Source organism: Lolium rigidum, chromosome 6, assembly GCF_022539505.1.
Source record: "Lolium rigidum isolate FL_2022 chromosome 6, APGP_CSIRO_Lrig_0.1, whole genome shotgun sequence".
Taxonomy (NCBI): Eukaryota; Viridiplantae; Streptophyta; class Magnoliopsida; order Poales; family Poaceae; genus Lolium; species Lolium rigidum.
In genome coordinates this window covers 106,317,407-106,340,809 of record NC_061513.1, presented here as the reverse complement: position 1 = coordinate 106,340,809, position 23,403 = coordinate 106,317,407, and the positions used below count along the sequence as shown (strand labels likewise).

The following is a 23,403-nucleotide window of genomic DNA, read 5'->3' as shown; positions in this document are numbered from 1 at the left end:
CCCTGATGCTGTTTTGAAAATTAAATAGAATAAAATCTACCAAACCAAACTTTACAAATTTTATATATTTGGAAACCTTGTGAAAATATCTACAAAACTACACTGGTCCCAACCCTAGATTATTTGTAGAATAAGTCTGACAAAATAAACAAGGCAGGGCCTTTTTCCACTTCAATTAATTATTAAAAATTAAATAAAAATGCTTTTAAGTTGAAACCAACTCTCAAAAATCATATTTCACCATATCTATCTAAATATGTAAAAATATTGCATAGTTGTTTGTATGATCATGGCTTTGTTTAAAAATTGGCCTTATGACTATTTCTAGTGCATGTTTAAATAAACCTATCATTATTAATAGGTATGAGAGATTCTCTCTCATTTAAATCTTGTCTCCACTAAGTTAATATGAGGTAGACACCATGGTCATTTTAAACTCATATTAAATTAGTTGATGATATTAAATCATTAATCATGAGTTATTAAAAGGCATGAGGTGATGTACCTCATTTAAATCATCTTCCCAAATAATACTTATGAAGAGGTTGACCTTGGTCAACCTAGGTCATATGATATTAATTGAGGAAATTAAATCTTAATAAGATTCAATGAGAGGAAATTATTTTCTCTCAAGAAATAAATAGAAACACAAATTAATATTTATAATGAGAGGAAATTATTTTTCTTAAGAATAAAGTTAAATCAACCCACCTAATAAGCATGTTGTTATGATAGCTTAGTAGGAGTGATTCATGTGTGTGCTTAGTTTAGTATTTAAGCTTTGTGTGGTGATGGTGTGTATTATACTCGTATTTAGACGCTAGTACCGAGGAGTACACCGAGGAGGAGGAGGTCTACTTCCAGGGAGAGGAAGACCACTTTGATCAGTACACCACCCAAGGCAAGCTAATACCCTTGCAAAGTGCAAAGCTCTCCAAGAGCAAAGCACCCCACATTTTTCTTTATGCTTATTAAGCATATCCCAGTTTTTATTACAAGTTTTGCTTCCCAGTTTTATTACTTTATTTTATCAAGGTACCCTTTTGATTTATGATTCACTTTGGTCTAGAGTAGAATAATATCATCAAAGTTAGTCTATGGCAATCAAGCTAAGTTAGCACCCCTCATGACTAGTGGCTGGTGCTAAATAACTAAAATTGACTACTCTAGATGGGAACATTGTGATATGAAATGACTTTGAAGGATTGAAGGTGAATATGACTTGAATGAAATAAATGACTTGGTGACTTGATTTAAAACTAATGGTTGGGTTTGGATGCGATACCTTTCCAATATACAAGTACCCCCACAATACCTGATTATGGGTAGGCTCTAACTAGAAGTTTATATGTCTTAGTATGGGTTCCCTCTAAACAAGCGTCATAGGGGTTATGCCGAGGCTGCCTCCGAGAAATGTGAAATGACGTGAATGAGGTGAATTGTCCAGCCCAAGCCCTGTGCAGTTCCCGGGTTAACGGTTTGTTTTCACCGTGAGGCCAAGCTCATGGGGAGAGGTGCCTATACTAGGATGTGTAAGTGAAAGGTTAGAGTTGATGATCCGCGTACTGAGTTACGATTATTCAGAGTTGTCTCTGACGGATGTAATCAAATGTTGTGGCACAAGTGTGCAACCTCTGCAGAGTGTAAAACTATTCGAATAGCCGTGTCAACGGTTACGGACAATTGGAAAGGTCATACTGTTCCATCATTAGAAATTTTATTTGAAAAGGATGGTTGAATTTGAAGTGGTGACTTGAACTTGAAACACAACTGAGTTGTGGGAATGACACTAATGTTCCCACTTGAGCTAGTTAACTTATGCTTAGTCTTTATGAAATACTTATGAACTAAAACTGGTTTTATGCAAATAAAACTAGAGCTTAGCACCCCCTTATTAAAGTTAATCTTAGTTACTTAGTATTTAGTTTGCGAGTACTTTGAAGTACTCACGGTCGTGTCCCCGGCTATTCAAATAGCCAGAATATGAAGAAGAGCAGCAGTATGAGGATGACGGTCAGCAGGACGTCTACAACAACTAGGAGTCGCCTGACGTCAAGCGTTGGCCTGTGGAACTAGATAGTCCACCTCTATTACGCTTCCGCTACAATGTTGTTCGTTGATCAATAGATCAACTATTTGTGTAATATTGGATCATGTGATCCCCTTTTGTAAGACAATGACGGTTTGTAATGAATGATGACTTATGGTATCAACTGTTATGTCTCGCAACAACAATATTCCTGGGATTGCGATGTATGACATAATAGGCATCCGGACTTAAAAATCCGGGTGTTGACAAGTTGGTATCAGAGCCATTGTTTGACCTTAGGAGACCCTAGTTTAGAATGGACGTTCTGAAAACTTTAGTTTCTAAAACAAATGAAGTAAATATTTGTGAAAATTTACTCATGTTCTTCTCTATAAGATCTTTTCAAAAATGATAAGCCATGCTTCTCCTTTTAATCCATCTAAAATTTTGCCACACTTGTTCACATCTCTAACTTACTCATCCATTTCACTTTCAGATGGAGCACTACGCCCAGACGGAGTCCTACGAGCTGGGAAATGGAGGAAGTTTTGTATTCGAGCGCGAATTGTACCTAGTGTCCGAGAAGCTTGAACGCCCACCTCCCCAGTTCCACGGAGTCCGGATCCACAACACCCCCGGAGGGGAACAGCAGTGGATGATCACCGCTGACTTGAAGGGAAGTCCAGAGCCTCCCATATCGGAGAGGATCCTGTTCTCCTTCAAGGCATGCAACTGGGTGGACGGGCTTGCTCACGCCCTTCAGGAGGGACTTGCCCGGGTGTGCGGATAGAACATCGCCGCACTCCAGGGAACCCGCTTCGCCCACTTCGCGAGGCATGACACCATGTTGGAGCCCATGGCACTCTCTTCGCACCCGGTGCTCAAGCATCATGTGGAGCATCTGGACTTTATGCTTCATGAGACCCGGAAGGACCTCATCGTGCCCAGATGGCTTTGGCTCATCGTGCCGACGCCATCAGGATGCTTGCCAAGGACCGCAGGTCACTCCGCCTGCAGCGCGCCAAGAAGGATGCTACTATCGCACGTCTTCGTGAGAAGATACGCACCTTGGAGGTGACTCGTCCGGACCCGAGCAGGACCAGATCCGGGAGATGGAGGAGGATGGAGAGGACATCCGGGGAGGCGATGACTTCCTGAGTGACGACAACGACTTTGAGGAGGATGAGTTCACTGATGAGGAGGACTATGAGTTTCTGGAGTCTGAGGAGGATGGGATCATTCCCATCGATGTGGATGAAGACGATGAGGAGTAGTTGCCCTAGCTTCACTTACGTAGGTGTGAGTTGTATCCCGCACCATGTATCGTAGTTTGTGGAAGAAGGGTTCTTAAAACCCTTAGTGTTTTAACTTGTAATGTGTGATGTTTGTTGTGAATAAATAAAATGTGTGTTATGTTCATCATAAAAAGACTTCAAGTTTTAAGTTTAAACTTAACTCAAAATAAGCCATAGAAAATTCCCTCTTATCTCATGATCTATCTACCTGTTCAGATGGCCCCTCCGAACCGCAATCAAGATGCAATGATGCAATTGCTGCAAACACTTTTGGCTGACAGAGAAGATGAAAGGGCTGAAAGGCAAGCCAACATAGCAGCACTGCAGCAGATCGCCAATCAGGGCCACGGAAACCATGATCATCCTGGATCCAAACTTAAGAATTTCCAAAACACCAAACCACCTGTCTTCAGCAAGACGGAAGAACCCTTAGATGCAGATGATTGGCTGCAAACGATGGAAAACAACTTGGAGGTAGCCGGAGTGGATGAAAATGAGAAGGTGTTGTTTGCTACGCACTACCTTGCCGAGCCAGAGCTTGGTGGACAAGCGCCCGTGCATTCAATGCCGGACAAATGATGACTTGGGCTGACTTCAAGCTCAAATTTAGCAAGTACCATGTGCCACCAGGTTTGATCAAGAAAATGAGAGATGAATTCCGTGAACTGAAGCAAGGAAGAATGTCGGTGGTAGAATACCGCGACAGGTTCCTCACCCTGTCAAGGTACGCCCCCGATGAAACTGACACTACTGAGAAACGGAAGGAGAGATTCCTCAACGGTCTGCACGATGAGATGCAGACAGTCTTAGTCAACATCCCCTTTGCCGACCTCGAAGCCCTCGTGGACTCTGCCATCCAGATGGAAGGCAAACTGCACCAGGCTAATGAGAACCGCAAACGCCGCATGATGAACCAAAGTGGGCCCAGCAATACCCCACGGTTTCGCCCCAGCTCAAGCGGTGGTTTCAACCCCAGAAACACCAAGCCCCAGAACCAGATGTCACGCCCCGGTTTTCAGAACCGGAGCGGAGGAAACCCAAGGCCCGGAGGCCCCCACCACAACAACAACAACAGCAACTATGTGCACCACAACAACAACTACAACCGCGCTCCGCAGAGAGCCCCTGCCAACAACAACCCCAATAACTCCAACACAGCCCCGAGGACCGGGAGCAATGCTATCCCCGTCACTCCCAAGGACAAGGCCACGATCACCTGTTATGAATGCGGCATAGTGGGACACTACTCCAATGAGTGCCCCAAAAGGCTGGCCAAGCTCGCTGGCAACACCTCTGCACCAGCTCAGCAGCAGCGCCGTGTCTCCACCGGCAAGAAGTTCGCCCCCAACAACCCGAACAACCGCGGAGGTCGCCTCTACCACATGAACGCCGAGGAAGCCCAGGAAGCACCAGATGTGGTGCTGGGTATGTTCTCTTTTAACTCAATACCAGCAAGAGTGTTGTTTGATTCAGGAGCATCGCATTCATTTGTTACAGAAGATTTTGTGTGCACCAGTAAGATTCAACCAATCAGCTTGAAACATGTCATGATAGTTCAAATACCTGGATCAACAACTAAAGCTAGAAATTTTTGCAAAGAAGTACCCATCAGAATTCAAGAAATAGTGTTTTTTGCAAACTTAATTGTTACGGGAACAAAAGGATTGGAAGTAGTATCGGGTATGGATTGGATGGCGAAACATCATGGATTGATAGACTGCGCCAAGAAGGCCATCACCATGACTAGTAGCACCGGAATAACAATAGAACATGTATCTGAGAAACTACCCAGAAATTTCACCTGCAACCAAAGTATAGCCAAACCAACTCTGGATCAGATCAGCGTCGTCTGTCGATACCCTGATGTGTTTCCGGATGATCTACTCGGTATGCCCCCGGATCGGGACATCGAGTTTATCATCGAGTTAATCCCTGGAACATGACCTATAGCCCAGAGAGCCTATAGTATGAACCCAGCAGAGTTAGTGGAGCTGAAGAAGCAACTGGATGATATGTTGTTCAAAGGTCTGATTCGACCAAGTGCGTCGCCTTGGAGATCACCAGTGTTGTTTGTGGATAAGAAGGATGGTGTCAATCGGTTATGTACGGATTATCGTAAACTTAACGATGTCACCATCAAAAAAAATACCCCTTGCCCAAGATAGAAGACCTGTTTGACCAGTTGACCGGTGCCACAGTGTTCTCTAAGATTGATCTTAGGACTGGTTACCATCAGCTGAAGATCCGTGCATCGGATATCCCCAAGACTGCCTTTACCACAAGATATGAGTTGTATGAGTACAATGTCATGTCATTTGGATTAATCAATGCCCCTGCCTACTTCATGAACCTCATGAATAAGATTTTCATGAACTTTCTGGATAAGTTTGTCGTTTTCTTCATCGACGACATCCTTATCTACTCCAAAACCAAAGAGGAACATGAGCAACATTTGGAGGTTATCTTAGAAACCCTTAGACAGCACAAGTTGTATGCCAAGTTCAGCAAGTGCGAGTTTTGGTTGAAAGAGGTTGGATTCCTGAGACACATCTTGTCTGCAGGAGGAATTGCTGTAGATCCCGCCAAAATCAAAACCGTTGAAGAATGGAAAACCCCAACCACACAGACCGAGGTTCGTGCATTTCTTGGATTAGCCGGATATTACCGCAGATTTGTTGAAGGATTCTCAAGCATTGCTAGACCAATGACACAATTGTTGAAGAAAGACAAGAAGTTTGAATGGACTGATAAATGTGAATCCAGCTTCCAGCAGCTTAAGACCAGACTAACCACAGCCCCCATCCTAATCATGCCGGACATCACCAAGCCCTTTGACGTCTATTGTGACGCATCTAAGATTGGTCTTGGATGTGTGTTGATGCAAGAAGGAAAGGTGATATCTTATCTGTCCCGGCAGTTGAAGCAGCATGAGCAGAACTACCCAACCCATGACCTCGAACTTGCAGCCGTAGTGTTAGCATTGAAAGTTTGGTGTCATTACCTCATGGGTAATCGATGCGAGATCTATTAGGATCACAAGAGCCTGAAGAATATCTTCACACAGAAGGAGCTGAATATGAGGCAAAGAAGATGGTTAGAGTTGATCAAGGACTATGATATGGAAATCCACTATCACCCTGGCAAGGCCGATGTGGTAGCGGATGCTTTGAGTAGACAGCCGTGTCAGCTGAACTCCATGATAGCCGCAGAACAGCCTAGCCTGCATGAAGAGTTTGAACAGTTTAGATTGGAGCTAGTTAGTGAAGGATATCTAGCCAGCATAGAGCTGCAACCTACTTTGATTAGCCAAATCAAGGAAGCCCAGAAGGGAAATGCCAGCATTGACGGAATCAAGAGTCAAATTGCAGCAGGAAAGGCACCGGGATTCGCGGAAGATGAAGAAGGAGTACTTTGGTACAACGGTCACCTATGTGTGCCGTCAGACTCAAAATTGAAGCAAGTCATACTGAAGGAGGCCCACGACACCCTATACTCTATCCACCCCGGAGGTACCAAGATGTACCAAGATTTGAAGGAACAATTTTGGTGGCATGGAATGAAGCGAGAAATAGGGAGCTACATAGCCAAGTGTGATATCTGTCAAAGAGTCAAGGCAGAACATCAACGACCCGCCGGACTGTTGCAACCCTTACAGATTCCGGAATGGAAGTGGGACTCAGTCGGAATGGACTTTATCACAGGATTGCCCAAATCTAGCAAAGGAAATGATTCTATTTGGGTAGTGGTAGACAGATTAACCAAGGTAGCCCATTTTATCCCTGTCAAAACCACCTATCAAGGCCCGAAGCTAGCAGAGCTGTACATCTCAAGAATATTCGCTCTGCACGGAACCCCGAAGTCGATAGTGTCAGATAGAGGATCACAGTTCACCTCAAGATTCTGGCAGAAGGTACATGAAGGACTTGGAACCCGACTAAATTTCAGCACTGCTTATCACCCCCAGACTGACGGACAGACTGAAAGAGTCAACCAGATACTCGAGGACATGCTAAGAGCCTGTGTACTGGAATATGGATCCAAGTGGGAAGACTGCTTGCCGTACGCAGAATTCTCGTACAACAATAGTTACCAAGCCAGCTTACAGATGGCCCCCTTTGAAGCCCTGTACGGAAGGAAGTGCCGTACCCCTCTGAATTGGTCAGAAGTCCGAGAAAGCCAAGTATTCGGACCGGATGTTCTTCGAGAAGCCGAAGAGAAGGTGCACAAGATCCGTGAGTACCTCAAGACTGCGCAATCAAGACAGAAGAGCTACGCCGACAAGAGACGCCGAGAGATGACATTCGAGATTGGAGATTTTGTTTATCTCAAGGTGTCACCCCTCAAAGGAATGCAAAGATTCCAGCTGAAGGGAAAGCTCGGGCCCCGATATGTCGGACCCTTCAAAGTTCGGAGTCGCCGAGGAGAAGTATCCTATCAACTGGAACTACCGGAAGAAATGGCGGCTGTGCACAATGTGTTCGACATCTCACTGCTCCGAAAATGCCTAGAAGTACCGGAGAAGACTGAAGTGTTCAAGAATATTGATCACAGATCAGTGGACCTCAACTCAGATTTGACCTATCGCGAAGTGCCTATTCGCATCCTGGAAGAGGCATACAGAACCACCCGCACCAGGAGTATCAAGTTCCTGAAGATTCAGTGGAGCAATCACACTGAAGAAGAAGCTACCTGGGAGCGAGAAGAAGACATGAAGAAGGAATACCCAGATCTCTTTAGTACCTAGTTTTTCTTTAAGATCTCGGGACGAGATCTTTTGTAAGGGGGAAGGGTTTGTAACATCCCAAGTTTCAACAATAATGAAATCAAGAGATAGTTTCAATTACTCAAATTTTGCAACAAACAAAAACTTTTTATATGCATATAGTGTCACATATAGTTTTATGCATATGAGTGATTTTCTTTTGTGCAATTGCCATGATGGGTGCTGATATGTTGATCACTTGCTATTAAACCCTAATTCATGATCATAATACCTCTTTTGGAGAAGAATAAAAGAAATACCAATTTGGGTCTAATACCCTCACATACATATATGCCACTTATGCAAATCATCACCAAAGGCCACCATGGCTTGATCTTTGGTTTCTAAAATAATTATATAACTCAAACAAACCCAAATGCATCAAAGAAACCAGAATCAAATCGAAATTTAACTCAAAACCATCTCACATATGATGATGGTCAATTGTGTGCTTTTTAACATGATCCCCTCTTTACCCCTCTGGTTAAATCCTTTCCTAATCTAAACTTGGTCAACCAAAGCTATGTCATCCAAGAACATGTCAAGGTGATTAACTTTCATGTTGACCACCCTGGCTAGAGTTGACTAGGTTGACCAGTAGAGGTTTGACAAGTGAGGACTTTGAATCAATATGAAGATGATGCCAAATTTGAAATGTTGCAAATCAATTCCAAAATAAACACCACCACCACCATTCTACTACAAATAATATATGTTTGCAACCCTCCAAAATTCATTCAAAAATTCGAAAATTTTGTTCTTGCGGGCATTTCATCGAACACTTGGTGAGCAGCACCCTGCCAACTCCACACATCACACAAACCAGTGGGTTTTGGCCTCCACCATCAAGCCTAGGTCATCCCTGGTACCCCTCTATCCTCACCAAGCCTTGCCAAGCAGAGAGGACAAGAAGTGGTACCCTTGATCATCACCAATTCGACCAGGACATGCCATGCCGTGGCATGGCATGGACATGCTTGTGCTCCCCCTCTCTCTCTGGTCAACTCTAGCCCGCCCAACCATGTCAAACTAGTTCACCACAATCCCCTGAGCGTGCCAGACACAAGGATCGTGCCAACGGTGCACCACACGCGCCAGGCCGTGCACGCCCAGAGACGCACGCGCACGCCAGAGCGCGCATGGTGCGCACCGCAGACACGCCCGGCCACGTCGTCGCCCAGACGACTCCGTTGACCCCAGCCCCTGCCTCCAGCGACAAGCGCTTCACGACGCCACAGTGAGCCGCCCAGACACCGCCATTGGTCCGCGGGAACGCCGTGCGCCTCGCCCATGTCGCCGACGTCCGCCACGGTACTGGCTGCTCCCGTCACGCGCCAGAGCTCGTCTCTCCCTCTTTTTCAACACCGTCAAGCGCTGCGTCACCGCCAGGACATCGCCCACTCGTGTGCATCATCGCCAGTGCCCCTGCGCCGCTGTAGCACCGTCGTCGACGGTGAGATCATCCATGCGCCCCGGCCACCTCCAGACCCTATAAAAGGAGCCACCCCCGCGCTCCAATCTTCACACCACCTTGCTCCCCTCTCTCTTCTCAAGCTCCTCGCTCACTCCTCTCACTCGATTCGCCACCGTAGCTAGCCAATTTGGTCGTCGGAGCCCGCAGAGGTGCTGAGAAGCTCGCCGCCGATTGGAGCCACCTCAGGCGACGCCACTGCTACCGGGCGCCTCGCCGTCGTCGACAACCTCCCCACGCACACTGCCCACCCTCGCTGGAGCCTCGGTGAGCCCGTCGACCCCCTACCTGCGCCGCCGGTGCCTTCCCCTTTTCGCCGGAGACGATGACGCTTGTCGTCCGTTCGATCTCGTTCTGATCCTACGGCTCACACTCCCCATACCGTTTCGTTGCTCTAAACCCCCTGACGCATGGACCCCACGCTGTCAGGCGGCCCGTTGCGTGGACGCGCTACTGGGCCGGCCCACTTCCTCTTCCCCTGTGCAGCCCGCTTAGTTTCCCGCCAGGCCCTTTAAATTCAAATTGGAATTTTCGAATTTGGTTAATTATCCCCTGATGCTGTTTGAAAATTAAATAGAATAAAATCTACCAAACCAAACTTTACAAATTTTATATATTTGGAAACCTTGTGAAAATATCTACAAAACTACACTGGTCCCAACCCTAGATTATTTGTAGAATAAATCTGACAAAATAAACAAGGCAGGGCCTTTTTCCACTTCAATTAATTATTAAAAATTAAATAACAATGCTTTTAAGTTGAAACCAACTCTCAAAAATCATATTTCACCATATCTATCTAAATAAGTAAAAATATTGCATAGTTGTTTGTATGATCATGGCTTTGTTTAAAAACTGGCCCTATGGCTATTTCTAGTGCATGTTTAAATAAACCTATCATTATTAATAGGTATGAGAGATTCTCTCTCATTTAAATCTTGTCTCCACTAAGTTAATATGAGGTAGACACCATGGTCATTTTAAACTCATATTAAATTAGTTGATGATATTAAATCATTAATCATGTGTTATTAAAAGGCATGAGGTGATGTACCTCATTTAAATCATCTTCCCAAATAATACTTATGAAGAGGTTGACCTTGGTCAACCTAGGTCATATGATATTAATTGAGGAAATTAAATCTTAATAAGATTCAATGAGAGGAAATTATTTTCTCTCAAGAAATAAATAGAAACACAAATTAATATTTATAATGAGAGGAAATTATTTTTCTTAAGAATAAAGTTAAATCAACCCACCTAATAAGCATGTTGTTATGATAGCTTAGTAGGAGTGATTCATGTGTGTGCTTAGTTTAGTATTTAAGCTTTGTGTGGTGATGGTGTGTATTATACTCGTATTTAGACGCTAGTACCGAGGAGTACACCGAGGAGGAGGAGGTCTACTTCCAGGGAGAGGAAGACCACTTTGATCAGTACACCACCTAAGGCAAGCTAATACCCTTGCAAAGTGCAAAGCTCTCCAAGAGCAAAGCACCCCACATTTTTCTTTATGCTTATTAAGCCTATCCCAGTTTTTATTACAAGTTTTGCTTCCCAGTTTTATTACTTTATTTTATCAAGGTAACCTTTTGATTTATGATTCACTTTGTTCTAGAGTAGAATAATATCATCAAAGTTAGTCTATGGCAATCAAGCTAAGTTAGCACCCCTCATGACTAGTGGCTAGTGCTAAATAACTAAAATTGACTACTCTAGATGGGAACATTGTGATATGAAATGACTTTGAAGGATTGAAGGTGAATATGACTTGAATGAAATAAATGACTTGGTGACTTGATTTAAAACTAATGGTTGGGTTTGGATGCGATACCTTTCCAATATACAAGTACCCCCACAATACCTGATTATGGGTAGGGTCTAACTAGAAGTTTATATGTCTTAGTATGGGTTCCCTCTAAACAAGCGTCATAGGGGTTATGCCGAGGCTGCCTCCGAGAAATGTGAAATGACGTGAATGAGGTGAATTGTCCGGCCCAAGCCCTGTGCAGTTCCCGGGTTAACGGTTTGTTTTCACCGGGAGGCAAAGCTCATGAGGAGAGGTGCCTATACTAGGATGTGTAAGTGAAAGGTTAGAGTTGATGATCCGCGTACTGAGTTACGATTATTCAGAGTTGTCTCTGACGGATGTAATCAAATGTTGTGGCACAAGTGTGCAACCTCTGCAGAGTGTAAAACTATTCGAATAGCCGTGTCCACGGTTACGAACAATTGGAAAGGCCATACTGTTCCGTCATTAGAAATTTTATTTGAAAAGGATGGTTGAATTTGAAGTGGTGACTTGAACTTGAAACACAAGCCGAGTTGTGGAAATGACACTAATGTTCCCACTTGAGCTAGTTAACTTATGCTTAGTCTTTATGAAATACTTATGAACTAAAACTGGCTTTATGCAAATAAAACTAGAGCTTAGCACCCCCTTATTAAAGTTAATCTTAGTTACTTAGTATTTAGTTTGCGAGTACTTTGAAGTACTCACGGCTGTGTCCCTGGCTATTCAAATAGCCAGAATATGAAGAAGAGCAGCAGTATGAGGATGACGGTCAGCAGGACGTCTACAACAACTAGGAGTCGCCTGACGTCAAGCGTTGGCCTGTGGAACTAGATAGTCCACCTCTATTACTGACATGGGCATACCCTTCGGGTACCCATTATTAGTATACCTGGCTCGGCCCAATATGGAGAAGACCCAATATGGAGAAGACCCAACAAGGCAACCCGAAGAAGTAGTCGACTAGGACTATTGTAAAACCCTAGGCTGGTTGCATATATAAAGCTAGCCAGGGCACCCGAAATAAAGGGGACAACAGATAGACAACATAGCCCCGCCTATGCCGGCACCCTGTAAACATACATATCATCATATAGTGGATTGCTAGCAGCACGTAGGGATCCTCCACCGAGGGGACCCGAAGCTGGGTACGTCGTGTGCCTAATCTCGCTCCCGGAATCTCCATCGTCGCTCTCTCCCGAAACCCTAGTCTACAATACGTAGGCATTGGCGAGGTGATCCTTCGTCAATTGGCGCCGTCTGTGGAAATCGCGGCGACTGGATTTTGTTATCCGGGCGAGATCTATCATCGGGTTCATCATCAACTGCTTCATCTGAGCGTTCGGCCGAATTTTTTCACGTACGAGCGCGGAAGCGATCCGTCAAGCGCTGGCTCGTGGCCAGATCCTTTCTCAACATCAACAGCAACGTGTTCAATCTCATCTTCAGCCGGCACGTGGTGCTAGCAGCAGGTACAGAGACTAATTTGGATCCTTGATATTGGGTTCAACAAAGATTGATCGGTATGGTGCTCTCCCCATTATTTAATGCATGTATTGTATAAAGTAACCACATAGACGCAGGCTCTTTCCCTATCGGGTGTACATCAGTTTTTATGCATAGATACTAATACACTGCTGCTATGTATAACGTATGAGGGATCGAATCCGTTGTTTACGGCACCGGAAAGCCAAAGCCGATGAAACCTGAAGCGCGATAGATGGGTTCATCCAAACATCCAGGACAAAACAAGAGGCCGCGTACTTTAGATGAGGGCACAACGTCTTGGCCACCATCATGCAGCCGAATAAAATCCGCAATTGCTGTCCGACACACGGATCATCAGGTGCTATATTTTCAATTACGCAAAACTTATTTTAGCTAAATATTTTTGGCTCGTGCTATTATCTGCGCGCGAATTTGCGCACTATAATATAACTACAGATTGAAATAAACATCGACTACTCTACTCGCTTGACCGCGTTTGCCATTGCGCACCCGCCATGTGCTCGGAAGCTCGCCTGTCGTGGACCCGACATTGCGGACTCGGTATACTTGGATGTTCCCCAGTCGCATATCCGCCACATCGATTGCGTCCTCTTCATCGACTACTTCCGGCCAGGTGCCGCACGACTACATCAACTATGTTCGCCACATGACTTGCTTACACGTCGGTTCCACCGTAGCCGATAAAAAAGCTAAGTGTTCCTCTTTTGAGAGTCAATTATTATTTACTTTCGCCACACCCAAATACTCGGGGGATTACAATATTACAATAAATTCACCCAAAACTCGGGGCTGCGACAGTACATCGTTACAGCAAATACACTAGATTACTTGTGGAATTATTTTTCCCGACTCAATGGATTTATCTTCTTCGGCTCAGTGGATTTATCTTCTTCGGCTCTGGCTCTGGATATATCTTCTCCGGCTCAGTGAAATTATTTTCTTCGGCTCAGTGGAATTATTTTCTTTGACTTAGTGGATTTATCTTCTTCGACTCAGTGGATTTATTCTCTCTGGATTACTGGATTGGTTTTCTTTGGGTTATTGGTTCACTTATACAATATTACCCGACGCGTTTCCGGGTCAATGGATTCATCTTCTATGGTTATTATTGGAACTATTTTCTCTGGCTCAATGGATTCATCCTCTATGATATCAACGGATTCATCTTCTATGGTTATTACTGGAACTATTTTCTCCGGCTCAATGGATTCATCCTCTATGATATCAACGGATTCATCTTTTATGGTTATTACTGGATTCTTCGGGTCAATGGATTCATCTTCTATGATATCGGCGGATTCATCTTCAATATATCATGATAATACTCGGGGGCTCGACAACAACTTTGTCCCGAGTAATAACTGTGACACGGTGTCTAAGCAACAATAATGACATCACCCCAGCAGCGCTCGGGGGCTCGGCTAGTTCTTCCTCACAAAATATGGCGGCATTTATTTTCGCTATTTGGTGGTCTCTACTTCGGCTCGACTTCTTCTCCGCACTCGAAGAATTCATCGCGCCGACTCCGTTGTGCCCAATAAGCTAAGTGATTCCTTTGTTTTACATAAAGTTAATTATCATTTACTTTCGCCGTACCCCACACTCGGGGGCTGCGCCATATTTCTTCACTATACATCTCAGGTTGGCAAAAGAAGAACTGTGCCTACAAAAATTGTCTTCAAGAGAGAACCCGACGAAATTGTCTTCAAGAAAGAACCCGACGAAATTGTCTTCAAGAAAGAACCCGACGAAATCTTCTTCAGGGAGGAACCCGACGAAATCAAGAGAGAACCCGACGAAATCTTATTTAGGGAGGACCCGAAGAATTTTCCTGAAGAAAGACCCGACGAATTTGCCTCAAGAAGGACCCGACGAATTTGCCTCAAGAAGGACCCGAAGAATTTTGCCTCAAGGAGGACCCGAAAAATTATCTTCAATGAGGTCCCGAAGAATTATCTTCAAGGAGGTTCCGAAGAATTATCTTCAAGGAGGTCCCGAAAAATTATCTTCAATGAGGTCCCGAAGAATTGTCCTCAGGGAGGACCCGAAGAATTTCCTTCAAAGAGGACCCGAAGAAATTTTCCTGAAGGAGGAACTCGACGAAATTTTCATCAAGGAGGAACCCCAAAAAAAAAACAATGGACAAATCTTCGGGTCCATTGACTCGTCATTTGTTCCGATCAAGAACATCGGTGATATGCCTGACGACAATATAGAACAACGCAATATATTCGGCTGACTCATCAAGCCCGAGAGAAAAATAGAAGAACCCGCAAAATGGGTCATTGCATCAGCCGAACAAGGCACTCGACAATATATTCTCAGAGCGCTAAAAGTCGCGAATAATCTCTGAATGCCGCAAAACTCTGCGAAGGTAAGACCCCGGGATCCGTCCTGTGCGGCGTGGCATCGCCAAAGACTGCGCTCTGCTACCTTTTTCCACATCAACAGATGTGAAGAAATATCCCGGCGGACGCGCTGTGGATCCGATAACATTACTGGAATTCGGATCATGGTAAGTCCTTAAGCGGCACGTGACGAATTACGCCAGGTCCCGAGATCATGTACAGGGACGTGATCTTGAAGTAGGTTCTTGCGGGATTGCCACAAGAGCAGTTAACTGGTACCTGATCCGTCAGATTAACCAGCCCCATTTACCATTATCCCTGAACAACATAAATAACAACGGCCTGGTGTCGATAAAAAGAGGGGTTGCGCCCAGAAATATGGTTAAGTTCTTTATCGAGTAGTACAACTTGAGCCTATGCCTAGGTGCAAGCACCTGCCCATAGGCTCGGGGGCTACTCTTATCGAGAGTATTGTTCACCCTCCCGATAAGATACAAGAAAGAAGAAAAATTATGGTGTCGATTAAAAGCAAGTTGAGCCTACACCCAAGTGCAAACACTTGGCTGTAGCCTCGGGGCTACTCCCATCGGGAGCGCTGGTCGCGCACCCGATAGAAAGATAACTTCGACAGCATCTACGGCAATTCAGGTTTGTAGACTCAACTCGATTCTACGACTCGAGTGGAGCCTACTCCCATCGGGAGCACATGGATTTCATCAAGTCTTCCAGAAATATAGTTAATTTCTTCATCGAGTAGTACAACTTGAGTCTATGCTTAAGTGCAAGCACTTGCCCATAGACTCGGGGGCTACTCCCATCGGGAGCGCTGCCGCGCACCCGATAATTTCAAGAATCGTCGACATCATCTACGCTACACATGATCTACGACATAGACCTCGCCTTGTATTTCTTCGACTTCGGAGATGGTTATGCTTGGAGTTTCTACGCAAGTCTTCGACTTCCCTATAAACTCGGGGCTACTGACATGGGCATACCCTTCGGGTACCCATTATTAGTATACACGGCTCGGCCCAATATGGAGAAGACCCAATATGGAGAAGGCCCAACAAGGCAACCCGAAGAAGTAGTCGACTAGGACTATTGTAAAACCCTAGGCTGGTTGCATATATAAAGCTAGCCGGGGCACCCGAAATAAAGGGGACAACGAGATAGACAACATAGCCCCGCCTATGCCGGCACCCTGTAAACATACATATCATCATATAGTGGATTGCTAGCAGCACGTAGGGATCCTCCACCGAGGGGACCCGAAGCTGGGTACGTCGTGTGCCTAATCTCGCTCCCGGAATCTCCATCGTCGCTCTCTCCCGAAACCCTAGTCTACAATACGTAGGCATTGGCGAGGTGATCCCTCGTCAATTACGCTTCCGCTACAATGTTGTTCGTTGATCAATAGATCAACTATTTGTGTAATATTGGATCATGTGATCCCCTTTTGTAAGACAATGACGGTTTGTAATGAATGATGACTTATGGTATCAACTGTTATGTCTCGCAACAATAATATTCCTAGGATTGCGATGTATGACATAATAGGCATCCGGACTTAAAAATCCGGGTGTTGACAGCAATGGCCTCATCCTCGGAAAGGTCCGGCGGCTGGGTCTCCGGATCCCACGCCGGCCCGCCGTCGTCGTGGTCGTAGTCGACCATGTCGACGTCCTCGTCCGCGTCCTCCTCGTCGTCCGCGTCCTCCTGGTCGTTCTCTTTTCTTCCGCGGCGATCTCCCGGTCGAAGAAGTCCACGTCGCCGAGGTAGCCGGCGCGGCGGCGCGCGTCGAACTCCCACGTCCCGAATGAAATCCAGTTGTAGGAGTTCAGCGCGTACGCCTCATCCTCCCGCAGATCCGGCGGCAAGATCGCTCGGCGGCGGCGCACCTCGTCCCGCCGCTCTCGGCCGTCGCGCGGCACGGGGGGGACTGGCACGCGCCGCGAGTTGAGGTACCAGCCCCCTCCCGGCAAGTTTGCGTACGGCCATGGCACAGGACGGTTTTCCTCCCATAGCTGCCGCGCGAGCTCAACGCGGACGTACCGGCCGACCCTTGCCTTCTTGCCGAAACGCGAGCCGCTTGCCTCCTGGTCGTTCTTCGTCTTGCGGAACGGCCAGCATTTCTTTCCCATGGCGTCGGTGGGGTGGATACTGTGGGATTTGGCAATGGTTTGGTCGTCGAAATGGACGCCGGCAGCGTCCATTTAAAAGGCTCCGACACCATATCGCCTTCAATGGCTCGCCGAGTGCAACGTCTACTAGCTGCGCACGCTCGCGGAAGCCGAGGCACGTCATTAACGCGGCCCTGCGAAGGCTGCAGCGCGCCGCCCGGAAGTAATGCCCGAAGACGAAGCAGTTGTGCCGCTGCCAGGCGGGCCCGTGCGAGGACCGAGAGGACACTTTGCGCGTCCGCGCAGCGTCCGCCAAGACGCAAACCTAGCGCATATTTGGGCCAGGTTTGCGTCTCTGCGGACGGCCCGATCACTTTGCGTCGCGCCGCTGGAGGTGGTGCACGACGCATTTTCGGTCACAGCGGACACAAACGGTAGCTCAGCGTCCGTTTGCGTCGCGCCGCTGGAGATGCCCTGAGGGCTGAGTTCTGCGTGGTCCATACTGGGCAGATCGAGTAGTGACGTTGACGGCAACTGTACAGGTTCCCATGTCGATCTCGGCTCCGTTCTGTCTGCCGAACAGTGGAAGAGCACAAGGGAGCACCGTGGTCAAGTACACCCGGCAAAAACTTTGTCCTGTCGTCTGTCCCACTGAACGGTGATCAGTCGGCACCGTATCAGTATCACTGTATCAGGATATCTCCCATCTAAAAAAAAAAGTATCAGGATATCTCCAGCGGGCGCGAGCGTCCATTTATGTTTGTTTTTTTCACATCGCAGACATAAAAAGAGTTATTTTTGAACGTTTTGTCTGCTTGGATCGACGGTTTGATAGATTTTTTTGCAATATCATTTTTAGAAATAGAAAAATAACTTACATAGTTCCGAAAAAAGGACTTAAAAAGAAAATCTTATCTAGGCTTCACGTCATGGGCGTCTACTCCTCGTCGTCGGTGTCGAGGAGGTCGACGAACACCGGAGGCGCTCAAGGCCAATGCCAGCCGTCGTACCGGTGGCGACAGTGCTGGCGCGTGAGAAGGTGTCAGCGCGCGCTTGGCTGCACCCAAAGGTGACTAGAGGGGTGACTGCCCTTCCTGAGAAAGACAACAAGACCGTGCCACTTAGCTAGCTTGTCCACATGGCTCTGGGAGATGGCCAGCTAGAGCGCCTCTTCCTCCGCGAGGTCTGTTGGCTGGACCTCCAGGTTCACGCCGGTGGGCGGAGTAGGCACACCGCCGTTGTCGAAGAGTTCGTTGTTGTGGTCTCCGTCTTCATCCTCCTCCTCCCCTTCTTCGTCTAGGCTAACGCCTTGCTCCCGGTTGAAGAAGCCCACAACGCGAATGTGTGCCAGTTAAAGGAGTCAATGACGAAAGCTGGATCCATGCGCGGATCCGGCAGGAGGATGAAGCGGCGACGATGTATCTCGTTGCGCTGCTCGTGACACGGCACCTGCCACGAGTTGAGGAGCCAACCCACCGGCAGGTTGACATCCAGTAAGGGAACCGAACGATCCTCCTCGAACAGCCGCCACGCTTGGTCTACCGGGACGTAGCGTCGGTACCGCTCCTTCCTCTTCCCGCAGCAAGACGAGCTGGCATCGTTGTCGTGGGAAGGCCACTCTTTTCCCCATTGCGATGGAAAGGCTGATGAAGTGGGCACGTCATGCTTCCCTTAAAAGAGCAGGCGCTTTGCCTTTGCCTTCAATGCCTGACACGGAAGCCCAGCGCCTCCCGCACCGGTACTGTTATGCGGTAGGCGAGGCATCGCCATTAACGCGACACCAAAATACCGTTAACGCTGCCGCCTACTTGTGCTGGCGCACGAAAGGCGAAACGGGAGAAGGATGCCCGCTGACCGCACTATGTCGGTGTTGACGCACTTGCTATCCAAATATAGACCGTGAATACATCGACGCGGACACGATGATCACTATGCGTCGAGCTGAGGCTTTAGCCTCCCCATCTGCTAATTTAACACAAACAAACCCATACCCATTTACATCGGACCGCTCAAGATAGGCTCCGAAGCTCAGTACACCGCGGTCCAGCACCGAATGCCGACGCGCAGAACACTCGATAGGCTAAACTGGTCACCACCGATCTATGTACGTCCGGTTCTTCGTGTGCATGGTCCCGATCCTCTCGAGAAGCTACCGTGCTAGTGTTCATTGTGTCTTGCCGTGTACTGCCAGTCGCCTCCCCTGGTCTACCGCCGCTTGCTGTTTCTTTCTCTCGCGTCATCATGCTCGTGCAGTGCAGGAGTATTTGAGTGGAATTTTGGTCCGAGCTCTTTGTTGCCTTCCTCGGTGTCGAGTCTGACTCGATCGGGTGGGGAGCAAGGAGGGGGAATCTTTGGTGAGTGAGCTGGTGGCGCGACCGACCGCGTCGACTACCGAGGTAGAAGAAGAACCCACGCGTCAGTTTGTTCCCCCTGTAGCCTCTATCTCTTCCCCTGCTAATCACCCCGCCGCCGCTACGGTTGGGGCGGTTACCCGTTCGAGGTTGATGCGCTGCAAAGTTTCTCGGCGACACCACACCCCTCCCTCCTCCCCTCGACTTTCTTTCCTCTTCTAGGCTGGATTTCACGTAGACTTCGCCGCTTCCGCCCCTGCAAAGTTAATTTCTTGCTGTAATCTCGTGCCTTTCTGAAAGTAGAGGGTGGACTTCCGAGTTTTCCCCTTTCCTTCTTCTTCAAACCTTCTGCTTCCCGTATCCCGGTCATTTCTCCTTGATTTCGCGTACAGATAGGCAGCCGTTTCCTTTTTTTTTCGCTGGCAAAGCTGTATATAGGCCGTGCGTTTATTTCTCCCCTGATTGTCTCCAAAACCCGAACCCCCCTTCCTTCTCCCTCGAGCAAGAGGCGCAGTTGTCTGCGTATCGTGCGCTCCAACAGAGTGGGCTGCTGCTTCCCCTTCTCATCTCCTTCCGAGATTCTCTCGTCTTCCGAACGTTTCATTGACGCGTTTCTTCTCTTCCTCGCGGCCGTGTACGTCTGCGCAGAGTCGGCGCGGGCAGATCAGCCATGGGGCGTGCCATGAGATGGCTCAAGAAGCTCTTGACGGGCACGAAGGAAGGACACGGCGGCGCCAAGCAGGCCGACTGGCACGACGCGGCGGAGAAGGAGACGAGCAGGTGGAGCTTCGTGAAGCAGAGGAAGAGCGGAGCTGACGGCGGGAAGCCGCGGCCTTCGGTGGTGGCTCTTGCCGGCGCGGTCAGGCCGTGCCGTTGCGTCGGTCAACCGCGCGAGGAGGAGGCCGCCGTCGTGGTTCAGAAGGCCTTCAGAGGCTACCTGGTACGTATGATCGATCTCTCTGGTTTCTTATACGTTCATGTTTTCTTGCTGTCTCAAACAGTTCTAATGCGCAATTAAATTTGGTTATAACGATGCAGAATTCCAGATTGAGTCTCTTGTCTTCTACTGTTTCACACCGTCTGCACACTATTTGCACCCTGTTTATGCTAGATCCGTCAGCTCCTTTCTGTACTTAATACTTGGCTAAGTAGGCCAGACATCGCTGTACGTGATGTCACTGCTGCTCCTTTTTACATCCATGATTGGCAGCTGTTAGTTGTTAACACTGCCTCTGTCCCTGTTCAAAATCGGCACGTTGATCTTTCTGGTTTCGATATGTTCATGTTTTATTGCTGCTTCTTTCTAGCTCAAACGGCTTAACAGATCTGCCACGATCGTTCTGCTTTCGATATGTTCATGCTGTTTCTTCGTACTCAAACGGTTTGCCTGTTCGAATGCGCAATTTAATTTGTTTATAACGATGCGCAGGTCCAGATTCTCCTAACTTCTGTTTTAGTGGATAGTTTCATACTGTTTATGCTAGATGCGTCATCCGTCAGTTCCTCTCTGTACTTTATATTTGGCTAAGTAGGCTAGGCATCGCTGTGCGTGATGTCATCGCTGCTCCTTTCCATCCATGATTGGCAGTTGTCAGTTGTTAACCCTTACTCTGTTCCTCTGCAAATTCCGCACGTTAATCGGATGCCTACTGCTTGTTTACTCTGCTTCGCCGGCGACTTCTGCGTATTATAAACTTCCCGTTTGGTGTCAGTGCAGTGGTTACTGAATACTGACATAAGCCTATCTGCCTAAACCACAGTTCTATATACCGTCGTCCATTGCAAGTTGTTTGGGTTTATAATTTTGAATTCTCTGATCATGTAAAAAAAAGTGGTTTGCGCTGTGTGACATATATCTAGTTGCCTAAACCACACTTCTTTAGTCCTTCGTCGTCCACTGCATCTTATTTTGTTTTGGGTTTATGATGATTTCGATTCTTCGCTGACTTCAGGCTAGGAAAGCGCTTCGCGCGCTGAGATCACTCGTCAAGCTGCAGGCTCTGGTCCGAGGCTACCTCGTGAGGAAGCAGGCAGCCACGACTTTGCACAGGCTGCAGGCGCTCATGCGGCTGCAGGCAGATTCGTACGCCGTCAAGCGAGCTTCCTATCGGCGATCAATGGAACAAGTCGGTCATTTTGCCTCAAATTATAACCTTTGCAGTTATCTGACATGGACGAACGAATGGATCTTGAGTTTGACGCACCTTGCAATGCAGGAGAGGATCGTCAGGGAAGATGTCCGGACGAAGCCGTCGCCGGCGAAGGCAGTGCACCGGCGGCGGCTGTCCGACAGCACGGACTCCAACTACGAGCGCAGCCCGCGGATCGTGGAGATGGACACGTGCCACCTCCGCTCCCGGTCCACCCGGATCGCCAGCGGCCGGTACACGCCCGATCGCTCGTCGGCCCGCCTCGCCGCGGACCTGGCGCCGCTGTCCGTCAAGCAGCCCCGGCGACTGTCCACTCGGCGGTGCCACGAGCGCGACCCCGTCAGGCACGCCAGGACGGCGCAGAACACGCCCCGCTTCAGCGGCCCCGACACGCCGTACACGTACGACTCGCCTGCAAAGAGCGTCGACGGGCTGACGCCGCGGCCGCTCTGGCACCAGGACCTGCTCGCGAGCCCGCGCTACATGGGGGGCACGGCCTCGTCGGCGGCGAAGACGCGGTGCCACAGCGCGCCCAGGCAGCCGGCCGAGGCGGCGAGGGCGAGCCTGACGTCCCAAACAGGGTCGAGGAGGTCGGCGTCCAAGCGTATGCAGGGCGGATACCTGTCGGAAGCCACACGCACGGGCTACTCCGGTCTCATCGAGGAGGCAGCCAGGGATTACTACTTGGACAGGATGTGGTGACCCATCAGATGGAGATGGTGAAATACGACATCGATGGTCTCCGAATTTCAGTCAGTTATCCAAATCGTGTACAGATTCAGTATAATGGTCCAGGCACAGTTAAGTTTTTGTGAATCACAAGGTCAATTGCATAGAAGAGGGTGAAGTGAAACTGTCGACCTTCTGATTCGTACATTCAGATTGATAGATGGATGAAGCAGAGAGCCAGAGACAGTACAATAGGTAAATGAACTGAAGCGCAGTGTGACATGGTGGCTTAGGGCATCTCTAGCGGGGCGACGCAAATCAGACGCCTAAATTATCCGTGTGCGTTCGTTTCCGTCACCCCACGGACGCGAAAATGATCGTTTTTGTTTGCGTCCGTTTGCATCTGGGTGCCTCCAGCAGCCCGACGCATTTCCGCGTCGGCATGAATTAGGATGTTTGAAAATAACAAAATAAAGAGTTTCAACGAAATCAAAGTTATTACATCCAAATTTTAAAAATTCTACATGAAAATAAGATGGTATTCCTCTAGCAATGTTTTCATGGCCAGCCGATGTCCACTCATGCTCAATCAGATTCGTCTGCAGGCGTTTGCACACGTCATCGTTAGTGACTTCTACATTTATATGCAGATAGTTCTCCCAAGATAAAGCTCAGGGATTGGCGCAACTAGCTCACCTTGAAAATCTCAGTGGTTCTCATTGCGGCCATCAGGACGCTCGTTCTCAACGATCATGTTGTGCATGATCACACAGCATGTCATCACCTCATGCATGTCTTCAGCGACCATGTTCTTGCCGGGTGACGAACAATTGCCCACCGAGCTTGGAGGACACCAAATCATCGCTCCACATCTTTCCTGCAAGCCTCTTGCATCTTAGCAAACCTC

General features: G+C 47.8%; 1 protein-coding gene across 2 annotated transcripts; it reads left to right on the top strand.

Moving 5' to 3' along the window:
* Positions 1-20,168: 20,168 nt before the first annotated feature.
* LOC124667195 (protein IQ-domain 26-like) lies at positions 20,169-22,941 on the top strand. Of its 2 annotated transcripts, XM_047204510.1 has the most exons (4): positions 20,169-20,219; positions 20,326-20,617; positions 21,630-21,803; positions 21,894-22,941. In XM_047204510.1, exons 2-4 carry the CDS (start codon positions 20,348-20,350, stop codon positions 22,527-22,529), a joined length of 1,080 nt encoding a protein of 359 aa, XP_047060466.1. In that variant the 5' UTR covers positions 20,169-20,219; positions 20,326-20,347; the 3' UTR covers positions 22,530-22,941. The 2 variants fall into 2 exon arrangements, with proteins under 2 accessions (XP_047060466.1, XP_047060465.1); XM_047204509.1 differs by having other exon boundaries at positions 20,169-20,617.
* Positions 22,942-23,403: the final 462 nt, after the last annotated feature.